Raw genomic sequence first — 26,542 nt, 5'->3', positions numbered from 1 at the left:
GGGAAGAGTTCTTTCAGCTCTATTTTAAGAGACTGCATCCAGAGTCCATACTGAGAGGTGAAACCTTAGCCTTGCAGCATTTCTGAGGCTTATAGAGGTTGTACTTCCTCCATGGGTACAGATCTACATCTAGCTACATGGCCCTACCACCCACAAACCAGCATGTCTACTCTACTGTTTTTGTGCCTTTCATTATCCTGAGGTGAGATACTTTCCTGGCTATCCAAATTAACTCAAGAACCAATTAATATTTTTGTTTGTACTCCGGGTCAAAAAGCTGGATAGGTTTGGGTTGTCTACCCAGGTCTACTTTCTTCATGAGCACTACTATTTTTGTAATGTAATTTTGCAGATCATACAAGAATTTCAAGAGCACAGTATCATTACAGCAGAAAACCCTGAACCTTAAATTTTAAGTTCTTTCTGTGAAATTACAGTTGTAGAAACCATACATGATAATGCATATTTAATCTAGTGTGGTTCCCACCAAAATAGCATGCTTAATGCACCTCCATAGTTTCAGCCTTAATATTTCCATAAAAATAAGATGGGCTTTTACTGAAGATCAATCCTAAACTATGTATCCTAGGATTGTGTCTTAGATTTCTTCCCCTTGAAGGCAAATCTAGTTTACCGTATATACTCGAGTATAAGCCGACCCGAATATCAGTCAAAGCACCTAATTTTACCACCAAAATTGCATTAAAAATGTGCTGAAAAACTCGGCTTATACACAAGAATATACGGTGCTTGCAGAAACTTTTCAATGAACTGGACCCAATGCTTTTCTGTGTGGAACCTGCTCCAACTAGGTAGCACACTCAGATGTAGTATAACTTTTCCTCGCTAGCCAAAAAGAGGTGTTATGTTAACAGCAAGAATTCCTATGCATAACTTTTCCAGAACATGTCAAGCAAGAAATTGAACAGCACGTACCCATATATGCTGCCCAGTGGATAGCACGTCTATCTTTCTTGTCAAAAGCATTAATATTGGCGCCTCTAGACAAGAGTAAATTGACCATCTGGAATAAAAACAAACATAATTTCATTGAAATTTGAAAGAAGAACTGTTCACAAATGCCCCTTGTGAGGACTGCCCATATTGATCTAAAGTGGCTGGTGGGTTTAAGCCACCAATTTTTTTTCCTATGTAAAGTATGAATATTTATTTTTAGGTTTTAGATTCCAATTAATTCCCAAAACAAATTGATTTCTCCCAAAGTAGCTGAGGCCCCTGTGTTCAGGTGATGTCAGGGAGGCTGATACAAGCTTGGGTCCACAGGCTTAAAAAAGTCCCTGAATCCCAGTGTACTCCAGGGCTAATGGAACAGAAAGGAAACTGGCCACCACGGGCTAAACAAATGCATACACACAAATGCTGTAAGTGAGCAGCTAATAAACCTTGGCAGATTTTTTTTTTTTACTGAGTTTTGTGGCTTTTTTTCCCCTTTTCCTACTCAGTATATGCAGCCCTGTAAACTCCCGATGGGTTTCCAGCTTTAAATACATCAAACGTCTTGATGAAAAACTATTTATAATTCAAGAATATAAAAACAGACCAAACATGTTTTGCTGTGAACACTTTGTAGAGATGAAGTATGGAGGGAATTTAGGTCAATTTAAAAAAAAAGAATCAATGCAGTGATGGAGGGCTGAAGAATGCAAGTATTCAGACATTCTGTGGAGGGTTACTCTTTCTTCATTAAGAAGTCCATAAAAAGGAGCAAACTGAGATCCTTAAGGGGAGCCAGCAGGAGCCGTGTTTCTTTTTCCCACCCCCTGTGAACAGGTTTTTGCTGTGGGGCCACTGCTAGGTCCTCACTTGCTCGCCTCCCTTTGGCCTGAGATGGCAGGGCAGTACAGGGACTTCAAAGGAAAGAGTCATGATTCCTCATTCCCAGAATCATCATCATCATCAACAGTCGGCATCTTCCTCCTCGTCCTCATCATCGATGTCGTCATCATACAAGTTGTCATAAAGCAAATCTGAGCTGTTGTTATTGGAAGGCACTTCAGTTTTGATGCAGTATCCCGCCAAGGTTGTGGCGACCTGCACTCCATCGTTTTCTGCTTCTGCCTTGGTGGATGAAACCTATTTCCTAATGATTTCAGCACACTCTTTGTCTTTTCCTGAACATAACTGAAGCATCCACATTGGCTGGGGAGAAGGTGTTGGGCTCATTAAGCAGTGAGATTACACTGAACAGGATAGTCCTGACATTCTGAGTAGGATTCCACCTTTCAGAGGGCAGCTCTCCGTTCTGTGGGTCATCTACAGGTGGATGAAGAATTGAAATGCATACATCTCCATTCTCATAAATGTCGGAGTGCCACATTCTGGTCAAGAATCTGAAGGTAGGTGGTATGGGTAGTCAATAGGAAATTTAATATGAGCCTCGAAGTAGCAGTAGCTGCCCTAGAGAGGGTGTTGGGGGCTCCCCAAAGACGGCCACCTCCCAGTCGTGGAGGTCGGACTCGTATACCAGGGTGATCCAGAAGTCCTCTACCGGCTCCTCCTGCAGGGATTTCAGCTCGAGCATCAGGGCCTTCTGAAAGCTGGTCATCTACTACCGGGTCATCACGGAGGTGTTGGGGCCCCAGTCCTCACGCTCAGGCCAGGCCTAGAGGGCCGTGGCTTCCCCCGCCAGGTGGGCTGCACAAGGCCCCAGGCAGCCCGGGGGCCACCCACCCCAAGTCACACACATGACACGGGCACCACCAACCTTTTCATTCAGCAGCTGAGCACATGATCTGTGCCATCAGTGTTCCTATTTCATGAACCAAAAAAACAAACATGGCACCACTGAAATAGACTAATTGATTGTGATCTTATATAGGGTTTTTGAGGCTGTAAATCTTCATAGGAGCAGACAGTCTCATCTTTCTCCTGGGGAATGGTTCGTGGGAACCACCAGCCTTTTAGTTATCAGCCCAAAGTTTACTTGACAGTATTACTAGGGCTCCATTCTGGGGAGTCTAATGCTGGAACATTTAATAGTTAAAATGAAAAGTATATTCTATTCCCAAATCAGTCACATAATCTTAAATTTAATTCAAACACATACTTAAATTCATAATATGGTTAAACTGAATGACCACTGCATAGTTTACTTAACTCAATGTTCCCAAAGTAATATTTGTATCATCCCTAATCATATAAGTTTTCATAGAAAACAGCATACTAAGTGTCAAATCCGGCCTCATTTTGTAGTGTGCTGTGCCTCGCTGCAGTGGAGACAGGTGTTCTCTCTTTAGGCTTGCAAAAGCAGAGAAGACATGAGGATTTTGAAGTCACTAGCTTTTAGCTATGAAATTTTGGGATGTCACCTTACTTCTTAGAGTTTGTGTCTATAACAAATGTAAAGGTTCCTCACGTTTAGGTGTCCCTTCAAATCTTTTGCTTACACACAAATCCCACCCACTGCTACTGAAGCACCTAACATGCAATTTACATAACTCAATACTAATTTTCTTAATTCCTGATCTTTTCATGGTCCTTTCACCAAAGATTTTAACTAAATGTTGATGATAAACCATATCTATGGGGGAAAAATTTTTTTCTAAATTTTAGCTTCTTTTAATACTATCTTTCTGGAAGTGCAATTGGATTTGGTTCCCCTCATCACGACAGAACATACTTCTCATAAGTGCTATACTTTATCTCCCCAGTTAGACTATGAAATCCAAATGTGGGGAAAGCATCTGCTAAAAAATTTATAAACTCGATAGGTTATATTCTGAATGATCATGATCAATCTGGAAGTATGCTCAAGAAAAGGCCAAGTGAGAAAGAGGTTTTGTTTGCTTTAACCATGGACTAAGGAATGCGTTAAAAAGGCAAGTTCATGAGTAACTGTAAGGAAGGAGGGAGACATGGAGCATCACTCTCAATTGAACACCACCTACCTCACCATGTCCGCTGAAAGCTGCATGATGCAGTGCAGTTCTCCCTGCCCGATCGGATACGTTTACATTACTCAAAAGAGGGACCAGAGCTTCAGCACACTTTACAGCTTTATTAGCAGCAGCTATGTGCAAAGGGGTCTGCCAGTTCTTGTCTCGAGCATTAACATCTGCAGAATGCTTCAAAAGCACCTGAACGGCTTCCTGTAAACATATGAAGGCATTGGTTATAACACACACACACACACACACACACACACACACACACACAGTTTTTAGAAATTTTACATAGACACACAAATACCCACGAAAATTTTCCTGAGGAAATAAAAGTACTGGTAGAACCAGGTGTAAAAAAGTACAAAAAAGCCAAAGATAACACTGCATTTACCTAAGTGTAATGTTCAATTATTTAAGATGCATAATAGAACATTCCCTTTTCCAATTCTCTATTAAAGTGTAACAACCCTTATCAAAATGAACAGGAAATACTAACAAATATTCCTCAAAAATATTTAGTTTTTCTAAATATGTAACATGCGTTTAATTTTTAAATTAATTAAAAAATCACTAGGGTCTAGTTCATTAGATGAGACAAACTATGATTTTTTTGTTTTATTATCTAACAGTCAATACAAACGCAATTTAAGCAATTATTCCTCAAAGGACACTGTCTCCCAAAAGCATACAGAAAATTCTGCAACACAAATATAAATTGGACTCTCCTCAGCATGCTAAAGAATTCAGTCTGCCATCAGCATTTAGCAATCCAATCAGAACTAAACAAAAATTTCTCCTTAAACTGGTAATCCTATCCTCGGCACATGAATGTATGCAAACACAAAAAACCAGAATAGAACCATAGATTCTGGGTTCTCGGTTCACAAGGTAAACAATTCAATTTTAACAAAATTGGCTCTTCTTTTTCTTAACCGAAAAGAACATGAAAACCACCTCCACTACTTCTCAAGGCTGCTTCTATAAGTCAGAATAAATGAATATACATGAAAAATACTACAAAATGTAAGTAACCATAAATATGAAGAGTATACAGAGGGACTAAGCAACTACCATTATTAGTGATTTACTCACAACTTTTCAAGTCTTGAACTATTTGAAATATAGAAACCGTGGAAGTACGTAACAGTGTTTTTATCACCCTGTTAGCAAAGTTAGATTGCTAATGAAAGCTATATGGTAGTCTACTCTATGAACCCACAATTAATTGTATTCCAATTATTTACCTAAACCCAAACTCAACCCACTGTCCTCTATAGATTATGACTCAGATCAATCCTATAGGACGGAGTAGAACAGTCCCATAGTCCCTCAGGTCTGAATTTTATGGAAGAAGATGCCACATTTTTATCTTGTGGAGTACATGATGGGTTCAAACTGCTGACTTCTTAGTTGGCAGGTCAGTGCTATAATTCTTGCCCTACCAGGGTTCCTTATTTACCCAAGAACAAAAGAGTCAAATAAAACCAACCAGAATCTTCATATCATATACAAATGCCCATCAATAGGATAATGTAGAAGAAAACTGTGGTAAAACCATACAGTGGAATACTACTGAAAATATGGAATGACCCATGGATGGACAAAAACAAGCATGAATCTCAAAAATGTTAATGCTAGACAAATTAAGTTAAGCCATGAAAGAGAACATACACTATGATTTTTATAAAGTCCTAGAAAAGGACCAAGTACTCTTCGTTGAGAGAAATCAGAACACGGGTTGCTTCTGCAAACAGCGAGGTAAGGGATACAAAGGGATTTCTGGTGTGATGGAAATCTGTATGCTAATTAGAGGATAATACATAGTATATCCTTAGGGTATATGTACTCATAGAAAAACATGGTTGGAGACACTATCAGGATCCTTTGCTGTCACTTGTTTCTAGAAACACTATACTTTGACTTGGGGGTCACAGGTGCTAAAATTGACGTATAGTGAAAAAGTTTAGTAGTCATGTTAGTTTCTTTAAAATATTTAAATTTATAATCAGATAAATTAGACAAACACAGTTTAACAGACATCACCTTTTCTTCTTCATTGTTAGTCTGGAATTTGCAGTACAAAATCAGACTATCAAGGTCTCTGAGGAATTTAGTAGGAGATCTTTACATTTCCATTAGAAAGAACAGGAAAATACAACTCTTTCTTTTGCACCACCACAAAGCAAGAACAATCTAGTTTACTGATCAGCATGGGTAGAAAATAAGGCACTTAAGAAAGCAAACTAATTTTAGAATCAAGACAGATCAATTTTAGACTTTGGGCCCATTATTTATTATGATTCTGAAATAACACATGCCAGAACTCAAGGGTGACGTAAAATTCAGTGATCTCTACTATAAAAATTAACACCGAGAAAAAGGTAGGCTTGTCTAATCTTCTAGTCCAGTTTCCCAGGCAACAAGATAGTGTGTCTGCCTGGTGCGCAGAAATCCTATAGCACACCTGCTTTATTTGTACATTAAAAAAACCCTACTTCGACAGGGGAGGTTTTCATCTCAATTTAGTCAAGCCCCCAAGATGCAAGGAGAAGAAAAAGACCAACCAGTTCCTGCTATATATCGTTTTATAGTCACCCCAATTAATGGACACGTCTACAAAAGTGATTAATGAACCTTACTAGAAAACCCAAGTCAAGTGGTGGAGGGGAGTAGGTATGTCTGTCTTTGAGAGGCTGACTGAGTTGGTCAGTGGGAGGTCTGTCATTGGGAAAAACACTAAACATTAAGTATATGGATCACCAGTGGGAGAGTAAGCGTGATATTATTTGCCTAATTGGGCACTTAAGACCTAGATCCTATTCAACCCTTGGTGACCCAACCTATGTGTTATTGACAACCAGGACTTTAGACTATCTTTTCAAGGTACACAAAATCCTTCATAGCCCACATCAGAAGGATCTGATTTGCAATTCCCAGTAAGTGAACTGGACTTGACCTTAAAAACACTGACAGCAGATGAAAGGAACTGAAACATTACCATGGGGCTTAAGGCTGATATGTCTTAGTGTGAGAAACAGATGACTACTAAGCCAAGGCTATGGATGAGGAAGTCACTGGACTTCAGTTCAAAATTCATGCCCTGAAGATGCCCAATAAGTGGCAATTCAAGACTACCATTTATGTGCAATTTTCATATTTTCTTTGTCTGTTTATGACCTGGTTTGTCCTTAATGAATAAACATTATTGAAAAATTTGCCCTATCTCTAATCCTCATTGTGTAAATAGTGTCTATTCATTTGAGTTGGTATCTGTACCAAACAACATTCCATGCATTTTGTTCTAAAAAAGTCTTTTAACACATTTTTTCTTGAAAACGTGTTAAATTCTATACCGCCAGCTAAATTAATATCAATAGAACTATCATATGCTTCATGGGGATAATTTATAATGTCCTTCAACAAAATACTGACGTTTCAAAAAATAAACCATAGATATATGGTATGAATGGATTCTGAACTTGTTCTTAATCATAGCTGTAATTTAAGAATTAGTTCTTATGACATGGCCCTGCTAAATGTGTGCCTCTCCATGAAGTGATCCCTGGAGATATAGGTGCTATAGCAAAGCATGGAGAAGAAAGCAGACAGTGCCTGGGGCCTTAAAGCCTCAGATGCCAGTTAAGATGTGTGTCTGAGTGTTCCCCTATTCTATCAATCCTTTGCCCAACGCGTAGACTACAGTCAACAGACTGACTCTTGTTACACTACCCGGAAGGAGTTGCAATCCTTCTCTGTTACCTTTTCATCCTGCTTCTCTCCACTCACTTCTCAGTCTAGGTTTAAGAAATAATTCATAAAATATACTAAAGAATAAAGAGGAGGGAGGCTCCTCTAGTTCTCTTGGGGTGGGGAGAATCTCCTGAGGTTAGTCCTTCTCCTTCCCCACAACTTTTCTTATCTCTCAAATTCGAATAACTACAGAAACACTACATTCCTCCACAGACACGTTATATTTTAAGGCGCTTAAATTTATTTTCAACAAACACTAACGATTATAAAAAAAAAAAAAGGAGTGTTTTGGGCACAATGCACTTTTAGAAAAGAATTCAACACAGTACAGAATGGCAATAAAGGGTGGTCAGGGTAAAAAAGAGGGTATGAGTTCTTGTCCTATCTTTGCCACTCAACAGCTGAGAGGATTCTGGAGAAATAATTTAACAACGCTGTCTTCTCATCTACATAATAAATAATAATAATACCTATTTTAAACAGAAGCCATGAGGACTCACCCACTGCCCTGAGGACCAGAAGATATGGAAATCTAGAAATAGCTAGCAAATAATTAAAGTTCTCAAAAAACGTGAGATATCTTGACTATCTCACAATATTGCTCTTATTCAAACAGCAAACAATATATAGAGCTACAAATATTTGTCCTCATAAGACATCTAACATACTATTTAAGGTTATATACTTAAAACTGCTTACATTTGCAATCAAGTAATGTCTTAAACATAATTTTCAATATTTAACTAAATATTAATATTTCAATGAATCATTATGGACTGCTGAGATTTCCTGCTAACCACCAGCCGAACCTTTGGAACATGCCTATTAGGCTATTATGAACCTGTAGGAAAGTGCTGTGAGGAGGATTTTCTAAGCTAGAAAATAAACTCTCTTATAGCAGAGCTGAAAAGAAGTTTTTCTACTCTCACTTCCAACTTTCCAAGAGGCCTTACTTGGTGGTTACAAAAGATGAGATGGGACGAATAACTTGACTTATACAAATTCTAAAGTAAAATAAGCAGTCTTTCAGTAATTTTTTTCTTCTTTTGGAAAACACATATTTTTATTATTAGCTCATAACCAGACCTAGTTACTTGATGGTTAAAAAGATAATAAAATATATTGACTAAAAAGATCCATACCTCACTACAAGATGCAACTGCTCTGTGTAAAGGTGTCAACCATTTGCTGTCTTTGGCATTAACTCTAGCTCCTGCAACAAGAAGAAAAAAAGTAAATTGAAATAGTTCACATAAAATGTTTTTAATAAATCTCCCAAAATAATGATTTAGTCCAAATTGAATACCAATGGAAAAAACTAGCACTTCAATGTTTATACTCCCTGCTAATAAATTACCCTTAATCCACAAACGAAAAGTATACTTTTTGTTCATTTGTAATTATCTTATTAGCTTTGATTAAAACCAAAAGAAACACTATTTTATACACAGACTATAAAAGTCACCTTTATACAGAGCATATCCAAGATAAAAAACCAGACCCCGCTTTAGAGTGTTTAAACTACTAAGTACTTTATATATAAAAAGAACCTTAAAAATACTGAGATAAAATAGACTATTCCAAAAGTCTTCATCACATTCAAGATGCAAAGAAGCAAGAACTCAGACTTTCTTTGCTTCATCACATGCAATGAATGCACTATATCACAATGTAATGTAACAATAGCCAACTAGTTTTCTAACAACAACAAAATCTTCATCTCCACTGCCACTGGGTTGGTTCCACTCATATGCACCCTAGAGGACAGAATACAACTGTCCCTCTGGGTTTCTGGGGCTGTAAATCTTTATGGAAGTGGAAAGCCTCATCTTTTTAGCCAGTGAACCCAGTGATGGTATTGAAGTGCTGACCTTGTAGTCAGCAAACCAATATGTAATTCCTTCATGCCACCAGGGCTCCTTAAATAGTTATCTAGATATGAATAAAACCCAATTAGTACTATAAAGTTATTGCACATAATGATTCAAAGGCTATAGACTTCGGGAAAAATTAATAAAATGAACCAGTCCATGTCTTCCTGCATCATACCTAACAGTTCGAAGAAATACATTAAAAAAATCAACTGTTGGAGAGCAAATGCTCTGAGAATGATTGGGGCAGGGATTGTATGGATGTGCTTTATACAACTGATGTATGTATATGTACGGATTGTGATAAGAGTTGTATGAGTCCCTAATAAAATGTAAAAAAAGAAAAGAGGAGAAAAAAAAAAGAAAATGATTAGGGCAAAGAATGTACAGATGTGCTTTATACAATTGATGTATGTATATGTATGGACTGTGATAAGAGTTGTATGAGCCCCTAATAAAATGTTAAAAAAAAAGAGCTGTAAGAGCCCCCAATAAATATTTCTTAAAATTAAAGAAATAGAGAAAGAAAAAAAAAATCAACTGTACAGTCATTTAAAATCAATGGGAAGTAATTATCCTTAAAAGCATGCACATATATTTAGTAAAACAAAAAGTACATTCAATAATGTGAGGGATTAAAAAAAATCTACCTCCTAAATAAATGCACTAATTTTGGTAACCAAAACCAAACTCACAGCCATCAAGTATTGACCCATAGCGAGGACCCTAAAAGGACATAATAAAACTGTCCCTGTAGGTTCTTGAGGTTATAAATCTTTACGGGAGTACAGAACTTCATAGAGAAGCTGGTGGTTTTAAATTGGTGACTTTTAGGTTAGCAGCCCAACGTGTAGCCAACTATACCACCAGGGCTCCTGATTTGGTACCCAAGTCTAACGAATTAGAAGCTGCAAAGAGCAGGATCATTAGTTTCTCTCAATGGAAAAGACACAGGCCTGGCTTTTAGAAGTGTAGAGGAAACTGGATGACCAATCCTACATTATAAGCAATCCTCTAAATATAGATCCTAAGTCTGAACTGACTAGGGAGAAGGCCTGTGTATACCTAGTTCAATCTCTTTATCTTCCAGATGAAGAAATGTAAGCACGGTAAACAGCATAATATCAGAGTGACCAATGGCAAAACCCAGGTTAGAATTCAGGCTTCCTAATTAATTCTTTCTTCCTTTTGAACACAGCGACTTCATGTTATGCTTCTACTAACTATAGTTGTTGTTACTAGTTAATTGTCTCTAATTGTGTGATCACTCTGTACTCAAGTTTCTTCATGTTAAAAATGGGTTTCACATAATCTTGTAATGAAGATTGAAATAAAAATATAAGCATACCTAGCCCATATGAGGGGGTACCCCAAAAGTACTGAACTTGTGTTGGGCAGAGTGTAGTTTTCATAGTGCATATTTTTCCCACTAGTTGAGCATCCAGTAACGTGCTCTGACTTAGAGCAACCAGTGGTGTTGCCTGGGAAGGTTCTCTCTGGTCACGGTAAATTTTTTCATAAAAGCAGTTTCAGTCAAATCTCATTTTTTGTAACGGCTAATTTAAGAGAAGTGTGGGGCTGTGAGATTTTGTTTCCTGTTCGGGAAAAATGCCACAGAAACTGTTGTGATGTTGAAGACAGCTTACAAAGACAGTGCTATGTGAAAAGACCAAATGCATGAGTGGTGTCTTAATTTCAAAAAAGGTGAAATGTTGTTTGAAGACAAATCTTGTTCTGGACGTCTGTCAACTTCCTGAATGAATGAAAATGTCAACTTGTAGTACATTTGGAGTTTGTTCCACCAGGCTAGGCTGTTTATCAAGCTTTGTATTTAAAGGTTCTAAAAAGATTGAACAGTGTGCAACCAAAAAGGCCTGATTTGTGGCAGAAGTGGGGCTTGGTTCTGTTACTACGACCATGCATCTGGTCATGTAGCCATCCCAGTGAGCCAGTTCTTGGAAAATAATAGCATGACTCTCTTGCACCATGCAACTTACACACCTGACCTCACTCCGTGCGCCTTTTTGTTTCTGTGAATGAAGAGGAATATGAAATGACAGCAATTTGATGACATAAAAGAAATGAAGAGAGAAAAAAGAGAGGGAGGTGCTGTCAGCTACTCAAACAGATGAGTGTGAAAAATACTTTCAAGAGTGGAATCGCAGACTTGACAAATGTACTAAGTGTAATGGAGGGTACTTTGAAGGTGATAAGGGTTTTTTTGGGGGTACCCCCTTATATAGCAAATTAAAAAAAAAACTTGGCAGTGTAAGAATTATCCATAGGAATGTTAATAGCTGAAAATTTCTGAGCAGCCAAGTTGTCTGTGGGCCATGAAGACATGAAAATAATCAAGAGTCAGTAAGGGAACTTTCAAGAATAGAGCTAGGCTTTGGAAGGAAAGGAAAACAGCAAAATAAAGTACCAGCCAGAGTGAGTGGCACATTCATGTAATAAACACTTGCCAGTCATCATGCAGGCCCAAACATCCTGGTTGCACAGCGGTTTACATGTTGGGCTGCTGATCAACTGCAGTTCAAATGGAGAAAGACAAGACTATCTACCGCCCAAAATTTAGTCTTGGAAACCCAAAGGAGCCGTGTTACTCTGTCCTACAGGGTCATGGTCAGAATCAACTTAATGGGCAGTGGTTTTGGTGCAGACCAGGATGATTAAGACTGCCTGACCATAGTAAGTTCACATTTTGCCATTTTCATAAGGTGTAAACAGTACACACATTTGAAATTTTTCAGTTAGAAGGTTGACACCCTAGACACAGTAAGGGAACAATGCAGAAATTTGGTCCATTCTTGTCTTATGTATCTCAAAGGGGTCTTCATTGGTTCTCGATAATCCCAGCTCCTCTTTCTACATTTTATTCAGATGTGTACATAAGCACATGTGCACAGAAGTGCAAGATCCGGTAAGGCCTGAGAGCAGTGACAGTCACTCAAGAGACAGTACATCTCAGATTGATAAAGCTACAGAAAAAGACTAACACAGGTAAAACCTCCATAAAGAATGAAGAGGCTCTCTGTGTCCTAAGAGATTTTTATGTGTATTTGCTGTACATGTATAAAATAAAGAAATCTGGGGGAAAAATGCTAAGGCATTGAAAATAGCTTAAAATAAAAGCTACATATTTGTATTCATGGTGGCATGTACTAAGACTAGAGCATTTGGGGAAGGGGTAGAAAGGCAACTTCACTGTATACTAGTTTGATTTAAAAAAATAAATGTTTTTATATGAAACTGAAGTATTGTTTTTGAAAAAAATGTAAACATATAAAGAGGAAACAAAAAGAATGGTTGTAGATAAGATTTAAAGAATTTGGCATGATATGCAAACAAAAAATAGGTAAGCTGCTAGAAACCAGGTAAAGATATTTTTTCTTGCTTTCAAATATGGGCTATCAGATTTAACAATGAAACGGAAAATTATAAGTTTAATGACACATTTCAAGTCCCATATTTAAATTCTACTGGCTTCATTCTGCCATTTTGTTACAGTAAAGTCTTCGCCCTCCTTTTCTTTCAAAAATATAACTAGTTAATTTATAAAAACATGAGTGATTACAACAAAGATATTATTAAGATTTTATTAAAAACAGCTTTTTTAAAAAAGACTATAAAGATATCTGATGATCCACGTAATGTTATTTTGTATCTGAACATAATTTTTCTCAGAAGACCCTTGTGAGTAAATGATGTTTCCTTTTGTAGCACTAATAAATTTAATTCCTTGGAAATTAAACAAGTATGTAAGAAATGTGGTCAAGCTATCTATGAGAGTACTAAATAAATAACACAAGTACCAACAGCCCCCACGCCCCGAAATTAAGTGGTAAGTGCTTTGGACAGTAACAGATAAATATGAAGTAGCAATGCACACTACAAAAGTGGCAGTTGTCATGTAAATTGAAAAACAGAACAGGCGCAACAAACATGGCAGCAAATTTGAGATAGTCCAGACACCCAAAGCTGAAAGATATCTGGTGAGTTCTCTAAGTTATCTATAACCGCCACCACTACTAAATGCTCGCATTGTGCCTCGTGGCAATCCCACGGGTGTCAGAATAAAACTGTACTCTCTAAGGTTTTTAATGGCTGACTTTTCAGAAGCTTATTTCCAGACCTCTCTTCTGTAGTACTTCTGCATACCTTTTGGTGAGTGGCTGAGTGTGTTAAGCTACAAATTAGTTATATGTTCAAACACCAAACTAAAAAGTTAGTTCAGTAGTTGAAGACAATTTCAGAGTATAGTTAAAAAGTTAACCAAATGAAAACTGGTTTCTCAAACTTTATTTCCTTCTGTTAGCTTTTCTCAGCTGTCATTGAGTCGATGCTGACTCACAGTAACCTTATAGAACAGGGTAGAACTCCCTTGTGCATTTCCGAGATACTTTGTGGCATTTGAAAGTCTTATCTTTCTCCAAGAAGTTCCTCATGGCTTTGAACTGCTGGCCTTATGTTTACAACCCAATTTACAAGCACTACGCCACCTAGCAATTACAAATTGTCTTTAGCCCCAAACAATTTTCCTGTTTTTTTAATCATTTTATTGGAGACTCATACAACTCTTATCACAATCCATACATACATCAAATGTATAAAGCACATTTGTTACCCTCATCATTCTCAAAACATTTGAACTCCACTTAAGGCCCTGGCATCAGTTCATTTTTCCCTCTCCCCAACCCTGGATAATTTATGTTATTATTTTGTCATATCTTACACTGTCTGACATTTCCCTTCACCCACTTTTCTGTTGTCCGTCCACCAGGAAGGGAGTTATATGTAGATTCCCTGTAATTGGTTCCCCCATTCTACCCCACCTCCCTCCATCCTCCCAGTGTCACCACTGTCAGCACTGGTCCTGAAGGGATCATCCATCCTGGATTCCCTGTGTTTCCAGCTCCTATCTGTACCAGTGTGCATCCTCTGGTCTAGCCAGATTTTTAAGGTAGAATTGGGATCAGGATAGTGGGAGAGGAGGAAGCATTTAGGAACTAGAGGAAAGTTGTATGTTTCATCGCTACACTGCACCCTGACTGGCTCATCTCCTCCCTGCGACCCTTCTGTAAGGGGATGTCCAGTTACCTACAGATGGGTCCCGAATCTGCACTGCCCCTCATTCACTATGATTTTTTGTTCTTTGATGCCTGATGCCTAATCCCTTCAACACCTCGTGATCACACAGGCTGGTGTGCTTCTTCCATGTGGACTTTGTTGCTTCTGAGCTAGGTGGCTGCTTGTTTACCTTCAAGCCCTTAAGACCCCAGACAGACTCTATTGATAGCCGGGCATCATCAGATTTCTTCACATTTGCTTACGCACCCACTTTGTCTTCAGCGATTGTGTCGGGAAGGTGACAGTCATGGAATACCAGTTTAATAGAACAAAGTGTTCTTGCATTGAGGGAGTGGAGGCTCAATGTCCACCTGCTACTTTAACACTAAACCTATAAATATATGCACATAGATCTATTTCCCATCCTCATATATTTACATATATACATGCCTGTATTTAGACCTCTATAAATGACCTTTGCCTCCTAGCTCTTTGCTCTAATTCCTTTTACTTTCCTCTTGTCCCACTATCATGCTCGGCCTTCATTTGGGTTTCCTCTTGGTTACATTACCCTTGATCACGCCCTTACCGGGCCTCCTACGCCCTCCTCACCACCGATTTGGATCACTTGTTGTTCCCTTGTACCTGGGTTTGTTAACACCACTTCCTTTCCCCTCACCTCCCCCTGTCCCAAGCCCCCCTGGAACTGTCGGTTCCATTACTTTCTCCTCCAGATTGTAGATCCAACCTATCTTATTTAGATAGACCTGTGGAGAAAATATCACACACAAAAACTGGACAGAGAACCAAGCACCAAAAGAAAATAACAACAAAAACCCAAAAACAACAACAAGGAAAAGCTTATAGTTAGTTCAAGGACTGTTTGTTGGCCTTTAGGAGTGTTTTCTGGTCAAGTCTGATGGGGAGCCAAGAGCTGGTCCCAAAGTCTATTTTTAGTATTCCCTGGAGACTCTGTTCCCCTTGCTGTTCTGTTGCAAACCCTTAGTGTTTTGCCTTGGTGTGGTGGGGTTAGATGGGGTGCAATTCCCACCCTGTGGATTTTTGTGTTTTGCAAACACCAAAGAAAGGTAATGAAAACAAGAAATTATTTGAAAGTGTTTCCAAATAGTGTAACTATTATTTCTAACTATTATAAAGCTTAATTCTTCCTAAAAACTTACCCCTTATATCCAACATATGAGTGATGTTCAGCAAGTAGGAAGAAACAAAACAATGAATGCACCAAAGCACTGGGTGCATTGCACCAACAACCACAATGACAAGAAGTCGAATTGAGTCTTTGTGCAGCGCCAGGAGAAATTCAAGATATTAACACACCCTGATCAACAAGAGTATTGTTTTAAGAAAGTGTATGAATACAGGAACCTCTCTGGTAACATTTAAAAACCACTTCTCAATTGAGCTGACGCTCTTGTTCTGGAACCTCAATAGGACAGTAACAATGAGTAGTACTGCACAAAGCTTAACAATAAAGATGAAGACCAGGGACAGACAGACACACACACACACACACACGAAGACAGAGAGATACATCAACTTATGGGATGCAATGAAAACAGTGCTCAGAAGTAAATTTATAATGGCAAACACCTAAAATAAAAAAGGAGCATACATTAATAAACTAACATTACCACTTATGGAATGAGTAAAAAGGAGAGAAAATCTACCAGAAAGAAATAAAGTTTGAGAAAAACTAATAAAGATAATTTATGAATCCAGAAATCAGTTCTTTGAAAAGATCAATAAAATATACATACTTTTAGAAAAGCTAACAAGGAAAAAAATAAGGAGAGGACATGATAATGATTAAGAGAGTAGATAAGCTAGATGGACAAATGGGCAAATTCGTAGAAACAGATAGACAGATAAACTGACTTAAGTGTATCTTAACATGTTCATAACAAGTACGGAGATTGTATGAGTAATTTAAACGCCTACGACCCCAAAAACATAAATCCTACATCAGATGGCTTCAGGGAAATTCTACCAAACATTTAAAAATTGACATTAATCCTTCTTAAACTCTTCCAAAAGAATACAGAGGAGGGAGCCTTTCCTGACTCATGTTATGAGGCCAGCATGATCCAGAAAACAAAGCCAGACAAAGACACTATTAGAAAAGACACTATAAACTTAAGATTATCCCGAATGAATATAGATTCAGCAAACTAAGTCTAAAAACAATATATTAAAAAGATTACATAGCACAGTCAAGTGAGAGTTATCCTTAGGATCCAAGGGTGGCTCAACGTAAGAAAATAAGTCAATGCAATACACTGTTTATTAATAGAATCAAAAGGAACCCTGGTAGTGCTCAGCCGTTAAACGAAAGGTCAGAAATTTGAATCCACAAGCAGCTTGAAGGGAGAAAAGACCTGGTAACCTGGGCCTCTACAAAGGAAACCCTATAGTTCTACTCATATAAGCCAATATGACTGAGAAGTGAGTTCATGGCTCACAACAGAAGCGTATCATTTGATTAGTGCAACGGAACCAGAAAATAATTATGGCCAAATCAAATGCCCTTTCAAAATAAAAACATATGATACAGGAGAGGAACTGTTCAATATGACATTGTGCATTTATGAAATACATCTAAAATCATACTCAGTGGGGAAAGCCTAAAATCTCTCTTCTAAAACCAAGAAAAAGACAAGGATGCTTGGTTTTCACCATTACTACTCAATACTGGGCTGGAAGCTTCCCCCATAGCAATTAGACAATAAAAAGAAATGTCCACTAAACTAAACCAAACCTACTGCTGTTGAATTCATTTTGACTCACACAGGGTTTCAAAGGCTATAAATCTTTATAGGAGCAAACAGCCTCATTATTCTCCAGGGGAACTGCTGGTGGATTTGAACTCCTGACCTTGATATTAGCAGTCCAATACTTAACCAATATTCCCATTAAAGCTCCTAAAAAATAAGGGTATCCAAATCAGAAAGGCAAAATTTTAATTATTTCTACATATAAAGTGATATATTTGGGGTGGGGCAAAAGTTACTGGAGTGGAAGTGGGGCAGTAAGAGTTCCAGAACGAAATCAACATTGTATCCTATTTGGTGATAAAGCAAAACAAAACAACCCACCTAATTTATTCCCATCAGTCTATGCTGGTCTTTACATGCAGCTGAAGTGCTCTGAAATTGTGAGATTTGTCAGGGGTTGGTGGAAGGAGTCCAAGGATAGGGAGGAGACCTATGATCTAATAAGGCTCTGTAACCAGGAGATCATGAGACCATGAACTGTCTCTGGAGCCTAAATCTTTATTAATGAATCATAATCCCTACCTTGTGTGTATATTTTGGAGGTAAGGGTGCCACCAATTTAAATAACACATGGAATTCTGTTTCTGCCACGTGAATTCTATAGTTAGGCATATAAATCAAGGGTTCTCCATTTGATTCCAGATTCAGCAAGATAAACAGATTCACCTATTTTCTCCTTCATCCAATCAGTTCCCAAACTAGTTGTCATGCTTCACGGAATAGATTTGTGCATACAGTTTTCAATGACTATGACCTTTTGAAACTAACTCCCAGGGTCTTTCTTCTTTGGCTCTGTATGGATAGGTGGATTAGTAGCCTGGTGCTTAACCATTTGTGCCACCAAGTATTCTAAACAATCACGTTGTGCTAATTTTTTCCATTTTTGTAGATTTCTACACCTCACTTGTCTCTGAAATAAGAATTTACACTAAATGATCCTTATAATCCATTCCTAATTAAGACATACGATCTTAATCTGAAATATCCCAAATTATTTCATATTAAATGACTTGTCCTAATGTTAAGGCCCAAAAGATGAAGCTGTTCTATGATTTAAGCCATGCTCTTCAAACCTCCCAACAAGATATAAGCCACCTGTTTTGTAAATAATGTTTTATAGAAAGTCAAGCTTATTCATTTAAGTACTTCCTGTTGCTCAGGCCTCAAACTGGTTCAGTTTGGTTAAATCAGGACTAACAAAGGAACACCAGAATGGACTTGAATAAGTAAAGTGTGGATGAACTGCCATAGGGCCACTCTAAGAGGAATCACTCTGTGGCGCTGGGTTCTTGGTTTGGTTTGGGTGAATTGGAATGCCAAGTGGAATGAGAAATATTAAGGTCAAAGTTCTGCTACAAACTTAATCTCCCTCTTAAAAAACAAGGTTGCAACATGTGCACTGCATATCAACCATATTCCTTGACCAGGTATGTTGAAAAAACTAAGACGGCTCAAAGATGACAGTAGACTACGATGCTTTTGAGTTTGTTTCGCCCTCCACAGTACTAGCAATAACTCAACGGAAACTCTCAGGTTCCTGAAAGGAACCACTATGCTTCTTCAACCTCCCATTTCAGGGCTTCAAACTGTAATTAAAAAAAAAAAAGTTTTATTGGCATGTAATTGACATTATACACTTTAATAATTCAATCATATTAAAGAGTTGTGAAATTATCACCACAGTCAATTTCACATTTTCTTTCTCATATGTGTTAGCTCCTCATTTTCCTCCCAAGTGTTCCCTGCCATGGCCCTAGGTACCGTAAATACTTGTGGATAAGGCAAGTTTTCCAGTACATTTTTAATGCAGCTTTTTGTGGGAAAATATCATTCTCGGCTAATATTCGGGTCGGCTTATACTCGAGTATAAACAGTAACTATTAATCTAGTTACTGTCTCTCTAGATTATCTCTCCTGGATTTCATACACAGAAAATCATACAAAACACAAACATGAAACAAATACAACAATGATAAAACTAGAGAGGAAAACAACAATTGAGAAGAAAGCAGAGTAAAAACTGAAACAATTTTATAATGGGTCAAAAGAGATATCAAAAGCTGAGATGTTACATTTTAACCTAATTACATCTGCCATAATGCTTGCTGGTAGTTAGGCTATATTCACAGCCTTTGACTATATTTCTACAGAGGCTCACGGTGGGACTGTGGCAATGGATTTTGGGCTTCCACAGCCTTCTGAAAACAGGATGTTAAGAATTTAAACTGATACTATCCCTCTTCCTTTGGATTTTATTATGCACAATCTTAAATTACAGACTAATGTACTTCTTCCATGTGGACTAAGCTGATGCTGCTTGTTTTAAGACGTCTTTAAGACCCCACAAACTATTCTTTCTGATAACCATGCACCATTTGTTTTCTTCATCACACTTTGCTATAGAATCCATATCTTCAGTGATCTATTCATGAGGGCTAGTATTGAGTAGGGTTATGTCATAAAAATGAATTGCTCTTACGTTGGGGTACAATTACATGTGAGTCTAAAATCTATTCATTTATCTCTGAATTATGTCTATGGTTCACTTTAGGAAACCATTATCATTTTATGATAGAAAAATTATAAATCACCCCCCTGGGGCATACGGTAATTATACTGATAGTATCATTAATTTAGGCAAAGGCATAGAATTTAAATAACTGTTGAGAAAGCTAAATTATACATGCAGGGCTAGCTTTTAAGACCTTAATACATGCATTGACAGATTAAAAGTTTAAGCAACTGTAATTCTTGTCTATTTAGGTTAATGTTCTAGATTGTAAGAATTCAAGTCTGTTGCAGTTTCATGACTGAAACCAGTTACACTGAATTGAAGCCATGCTATGGCTGCTTTCAGTTACAACAGTAGAGTTGAGCATGTACTTGAAAGTCTGTATATCATTCAAAGCCTAAAATATTTATTATTTGGTCCTTTCCAGTTTAAAAAATCTAGGCTAAGCACTTGATAGTAAGTGGTATTTTACTGCATATGTGTTTTTCTTAACTACAAATGTACTACTAATCAATTTCTAAAACTTTTATTTGTAGAGAATGATTCTTTCCTTTGCTTCTAAGTCATAGGTGAAACAGTTTATACCCAAGTTAGGCCAGGAGCCAACGACTTTAATCTCTCTTCCCAAATTGGAAATGATTTTCTTGGCTGTCTACCAAAAGTAGTGGCAAAAGATTCAGATTCTGTTTTCAGGTTGGGAGTGGAATGAGCACAGGGCAATTACATTTCCATCTACAATCCTGGAAGAGAGTGTGCAGTGTAACTGGTAGGAAGTGTCATGGACGCCAGCATTGCACTTTCCAAGGTCATGCAGGCAAAAGTCTTAATGTCAGAAATATCAGGCTCAATTTTTCCTTATTAAGGATATTGTCTATAAAAGGCCACACAAGTGAATTATTGACTAATTCCCTAATAGTCACCTAACTTCCTAACATATGCTCTACATGAAGTCTCCAGTAATGCGAAACATGGTTTTAAATGCAAATATTACATGACTGGCTCAAATAGAAAAAAATTTGTACTTAAGTGTCGGCCAGAAAATTTAGTCCTGAAAACACAAGTTCTTCAATAAAGGTTATTAGCAACATGCATCTCACTAATTGCTATGTAGGTATGTTGGGAAAGTATGATGGGTAATGGGGAGGAGGAGATTCAGATTACAGCAGAGTTAAGAATATGGACTCTTGCATTAGGTTACCTGGTTTGATTTTGGCTATAGCTCTTATTAGCAGTATAATTTTCAGCTAGTTACAAAATCTGTAAGTATCTTAAATTTCTTATCTATAGTAATACACTTACAGAATTAAGTGTTAAAGGATAAAACTATATAATAAATGAAAAACTAGTATGGTATTTGAAATATAGTAAGCAATCATTATTTGCTATTAATTTATCCTAATGAAGTGTGAAATTGTATTCTGTGGATTCTAGAGTTACTACAGAATCTATGAAAGTAAAGAATTCACTTAATTATGTAGGCCAATAAAACCCTTCATCTAGAAATCTATAAATATATATTTATAGATTTATATTATATTTATAAATCTATAAATATTTGTACAAATATTTGATAATGAATTTAGATCTGGACTACTCACTAAAGAGTGAGCTATTTTACTCTAAATCATTCACTAAATAAAAACACAGACCAATCTTCAATAAAACAGTTACAACTACAAAGCAAACTGTGAAGAATTTCTATCCATTAGTGAAATTTATACCAATGTCCTGAAAAGACACAAAGTTAAGTTTCTTCAGAATGTGAGATCTAACTTCTCTTAAAGACTGTACATATATTCATCATCTGTTCCTCTTGACATGTGATCACCTCAGAGCTATGAAGTCACCCCAAGTACACCAACAACGAACGGAAGCTACAATGTTAGGAGTGAGGAGGAAACTCATGTCATTTGAGAGCTGTCCTACTTGAAAGAACAAACCTACTGGTGTTCAATTTTAGCCCTTCATTACCCAAATCTTTTGCAAATATGCTCTTATGGGGAGAAATATACCTAGCAGAGACATATGAGGGGGCTTCAAACAGTTTGTAAAAATATTTCATAATCTTTCAACTCCATTTCCCGCCACAAACTTTCTGAAGTCCCCTCACACTGTTATAAGGTATACTAGAAAGTGACTTTCTCTAGGTAGAGATCACATATTATTCAACTCTGCGCCTATGAGACATAGTATTATTGTATGTCTGTGAATAAATGAACAAAGAAAATTATGGTCTCTGGAAACAAGAAAATGAATTCATGAACTACTCTTTATACTCAGCTTGAGACATTCAGGTGGGAAGAAATGACTGAAGGAAGAGTCCAAGAAGAGATAACATAAAGTAGTAACAAGGCGAGCCAGCGTAGTTCATAAAAGGAAAACAAAAGAGAGGGAAACACACACACTAGTAACAACAAGCAGAACAATCATGGCAATTATGACATTAAACAGTCTTGAATACGAAGTCAGTCACAGTGAATCTGTAAAAACCCACAGATCATGTTACTTCACTTACACTCTTTACAGTTTTCACACAGTTTTATCATGACCCACAAGACCGTACATAATCTGGACTCTCTCGTACACCTGTTTTCACTTGCCTCCAAATATGCTACTTCCTTATAGCATTTTTTCTTACTGTTCGCTTAATTCCTCTAAATATCTGTCTACTGTGTGAGGCTTTCTCCCTTACTTCCTTCAGTTATTTGATCAAATGGCGTGTTGTCACTGAGTCATTTCCTGATAACCCAGTATGAAATAACTACTGTCATGAGGATGTTATTTACTTTTTCCATAGCAATTATCTCTATAAAACAAACTATATACATCTCCAGCCTACTGTTTATCTTCCCATAAGGCATCTATTTTATTTACTAGTACAGCCCCAACACCTGCAAAATGGCTTAAAACAGACTGGCTTATTAAATTTATGTTGAATGGATAAAGGACAGGTTTATGAAAATAACCTAAAACTAAATGGAAAAGACAAAATTATGACCAGTAAAAATAAAGACAGAGGACCTTGGGCCTCTACTCAAGGATTCCCTCAATGCATGAATACTTTCGTTAATTAAATTGGTACTCTATGATGCTCACTCTCCCGACACAACTGCTGAAGCCAAAGCGGGTGAACAAGTAAATGTGGTGAAGAAAGCTGATGGTGCCCGGCTATCAAAAGAGATAGTGACTGGGGTCTTAAAGGCTTGAAGATAAACAAGCGGCCATCTAGCTCAGAAGCAACAAAGCCCACATGGAAGAACACACCAGCCTGAGTGAGCGGGTGATCCCAAAGGGATCAGTTATCAGGCATCAAAGAACAAAAAATCATCATATCATTGGCTGCACACCTCCATGATAGGATCGCTGAAGACAAATGGGTGCATAAGCAAATGTGGCGAAGAAAGCTGATGGTGCCGGCTATCAAAAGAGATAGTGTCTGGGGTCTTAAAGGCTTGAAGATAAACAAGCGGCCATCTAGCTCAGAAGCAAAAAAGCCCACATGGAAGAAGCACACCAGCCAGTGCGATCACGAGGTGCCAAAGGGACCAGATATAAGGCATCATGCAAAAAAAAAAAAAAAGGAATGTGTGTGTGTATACCACATTGAATGAAGGGGGAAGTGCAGAGTGGAGACCCAAGGCCCAAGTGTCGGCCACTGGAGATCCCCTCATAGAGGGGTTTAGGAGAGGAGATGGGCCAGTCAGGGTGCAAGGTAGTACCGACGAAGAGCAAAGCTTTCCCCCACATCCTGGATGCTTCCTCCCTGCAACTACCATGATCCGAATTCTACCTTGCAGGGCTGGATAGGGCAGAGGTTGTACACTGGTACATATGAGGGCTGGAGGCACAGGGAATCCAGGGTGGATGATACCTTCAGGACCAAGGGTGTGAGGGGCGATGCTGGGAGAGTGTAGGGTGAGTGGGTTGGAAAGGGGGAACTGATTACAGGGATCCACATGTGACCTCCTCCCTGGGAGAGGGACGGCAGAGAAGGGGGGGAAGGGAGACTCTGGATAGTGCAAGATATGACAAAATAACGATGTATAAATCACCACGGGCACATGAGGGAGGGGGGAAAGGGGAGGGAGGGGAAAAAAAAAGAGGACCTGATGCAAAGGGCTTAAGTGGAGAGCAAATGCTTTGAGAATGATTGGGGCAGGGAATGTATGGATGTGCTTTATACAATTGATGTATGTATATGTATGGACTGCGATAAGAGTCGTATGAGCCCCTAATAAAACGTTTAAAACAAAACAAAAAAATAAAGACAGAGGAAGGTTTTTTTTTTTTAAACAATTTATTGGGGCTGATACAATTCTTTTCACAGTTCATACATATACATACATCAATTGTATAAAGCACATCTGTACAGTCTTTGCCCTAATCATTTTTTTTTCTCTTTTCTTCTTTTACATTTTATTAGGGACTCCAACAACTCTTACCACAATCCATACATATACATACATCAATTGTATAAAGCACATCCATACATTCCCTGCCCCAATCATTCTCAAGGCATTTGCTCTCCACTTAAGCCCCTTGCATGAGGTCCTCTTTTTTTCCCCCCCTCCCTCCCCTTTCCCCCCTCCCTCATATGCCCTTGGTAATTTATACCTCGTTATTTTGTCATATCTTGCCCTATTCGGGGTCTCCCTTCCCCCCTTCTCTGTTGTCCCTCTCCCAGGGAAGAGGTCACATGTGGCTCCTTGTAATCAGTTCCCCCTTTCCAACCCACTCACCCTCCACTCTCCCAGCATCGTCCCTCACGCCCTTGGTCCTGGAGGTATCATCCACCCTGGATTCCCTGTATCTCCAGCCTCTGTCCTATCCAGCCCTGCAAGGTAGAATTCGGATCATGGTAGTTGGGGGGAGGAAGCATCCAGGATCTGGGGGAAAGCTGTGTTCTTCATCGATACTACCTCACACCCTAATTAACCCATCTCCTCTCCTAGGCCCCTCTATGAGGGGATCTCCATTGGTCGACACTTGGGCCTTGGGTCTCCACTCTGCACTTCCCCCTTCATTTAATATAATATATATATACACATACATATGTACATATACACATACATACACACACTTATATCTTTTTTTTTTTTTTTGCATGATGCCTTATATCTGGTCCCTTGGGCACCTCGTGATCGCACTGGCCGGTGTGCTTCTTCCATGTGGGCTTATTTGTTTCTGAGCGAGATGGCCGCTTGTTCACCTTCAAGCCTTTAAGACCCCAGACACTATCTCTTTTGATAGCCGGGCACCATCAGCTTTCTTCACCACATTTGCTTGTGCACCCATTTGTCTTCAGCGATCCTATCATGGAGGTGTGCAGTCACTGATATGATTTTTTGTTCTTTGATGCCTGGTAACTGATCCCTTTGGGGCCACTCGATCACATAGGCTGGTGTGTTCTTCCATGTGGACTTTGTTGCTTCTGAGCTAGATGGCCGCTTGTTTATCTTCAAGCCTTTAAGACCCCAGTCACTATCTCTTTTGATAGCCGGGCATCATCAGCTTTCTTCACCACATTTACTTGTCCACCCACTTTGGCTCCAGCCGTTGTGTCGGGAGAGTGAGCATCATAGAGTTCCAATTTAATAAAAGAAGGTATTCATGCATAGAGGGAGTGTTTGAGTAGAGGCCCAAGGTCCTTCCGCCACCTTAATACTTGACCTATAAATATCGACACAAAGATCTATTTCCCCAACCTCCTATATATATTTGCATGTACATGTCTTTGTCTAGACCTCCATGAATGCCCTTTGACTCCTAGCTCCTTCCTCCATCTCCCTTGACCCAGAGGAAGGTTTTTTAGACATTATCATTGCTGAAAGACACACAGATATAAAATATTCTAAGATTTAATGAAAGATATAACTGACAAAAATTTGCATTTCAAGTATGGAAGCACACATGCACATAATGTTCTATAAAAATAGCAAAATACAACGGTGTAACAAAAAAGGAATTTTTTTCAAGCTATGTATTAAAATAATTTTTTTAACAAAAACTTTTCATTGTCAAAGAACTCTCCATTACACTTAATACATTAGTCAAATCTGCAATTCCATTCTTGGAAACACTTTTCAAACACATCTGTTTGGATGGCTGACAGCACTTCCCTCGTTTTTTCTTCACCTCTTCTACACAGTTACACTGCTGTCCTTTCATGTCCCTCTTCATTCATGGAAACAAAAAGAAGTCACACAGAGTGTGGTCAGGTGAGTAAAGCACATGGGGCAAGAGAGGCATGGTATTTTTTGCCAAAGACTGGCTGAGTAAGCAGGTGCATTGCTATGGTGGCAAAACTAGTCCCCCATCTGCGGCCAATCAGGCATTTTTTGTGGCACACGTATTATGCAATATTTTCAGAACCTCTAAATCAAAGTGCACGAAACCCTGACAGAGGTAAATCAAGTCAATTCTGGCTCATAGCAGCCCGGCAGGATAGTGTGATCAAAGATGATGATAACAAAATCCAAGTGTGATGAAGGGAAATATCAGAGCTTAAACTGTATACACGCAAATTGGGAAGGCTATGGAGGACAGTGGAAGCTCAAACCCATCTGCAGAGCATTTAGTCAGAAAAAGCCTCTGGCTGATCCTCTCCAGTCACAGGTGAGAGACTCAAACAGCTTTACTATC

General features: G+C 38.4%; 1 protein-coding gene and 1 pseudogene across 4 annotated transcripts in view; both read right to left on the bottom strand.

Moving 5' to 3' along the window:
- Window positions 1–26,542, bottom strand: part of ANKRD28 (ankyrin repeat domain 28) — a 157,953-nt gene that overhangs the window by 51,972 nt on the left and 79,439 nt on the right. For all 4 annotated transcript variants that reach the window (XM_075547184.1, XM_075547183.1, XM_075547181.1 and 1 more), the window contains 3 exons: window positions 8,798–8,868; window positions 3,909–4,109; window positions 937–1,024 (listed from right to left, as the gene is read on the bottom strand). In XM_075547184.1, coding sequence (XP_075403299.1) covers window positions 937–1,024; window positions 3,909–4,109; window positions 8,798–8,868 — 360 coding nt within the window. The remainder of the gene's footprint in view (window positions 1–936; window positions 1,025–3,908; window positions 4,110–8,797; window positions 8,869–26,542) is intronic.
- LOC142447261 (ubiquitin-conjugating enzyme E2 R2 pseudogene) lies at window positions 1,884–2,581 on the bottom strand (annotated as a pseudogene).

This window comes from Tenrec ecaudatus, chromosome 4 (assembly GCF_050624435.1).
Source record: "Tenrec ecaudatus isolate mTenEca1 chromosome 4, mTenEca1.hap1, whole genome shotgun sequence".
Lineage (NCBI taxonomy): Eukaryota > Metazoa > Chordata > Mammalia > Afrosoricida > Tenrecidae > Tenrec > Tenrec ecaudatus.
The sequence above is the reverse complement of the archived record's forward strand: the minus strand, read 5'-3'. Positions and strand labels throughout refer to the sequence as shown.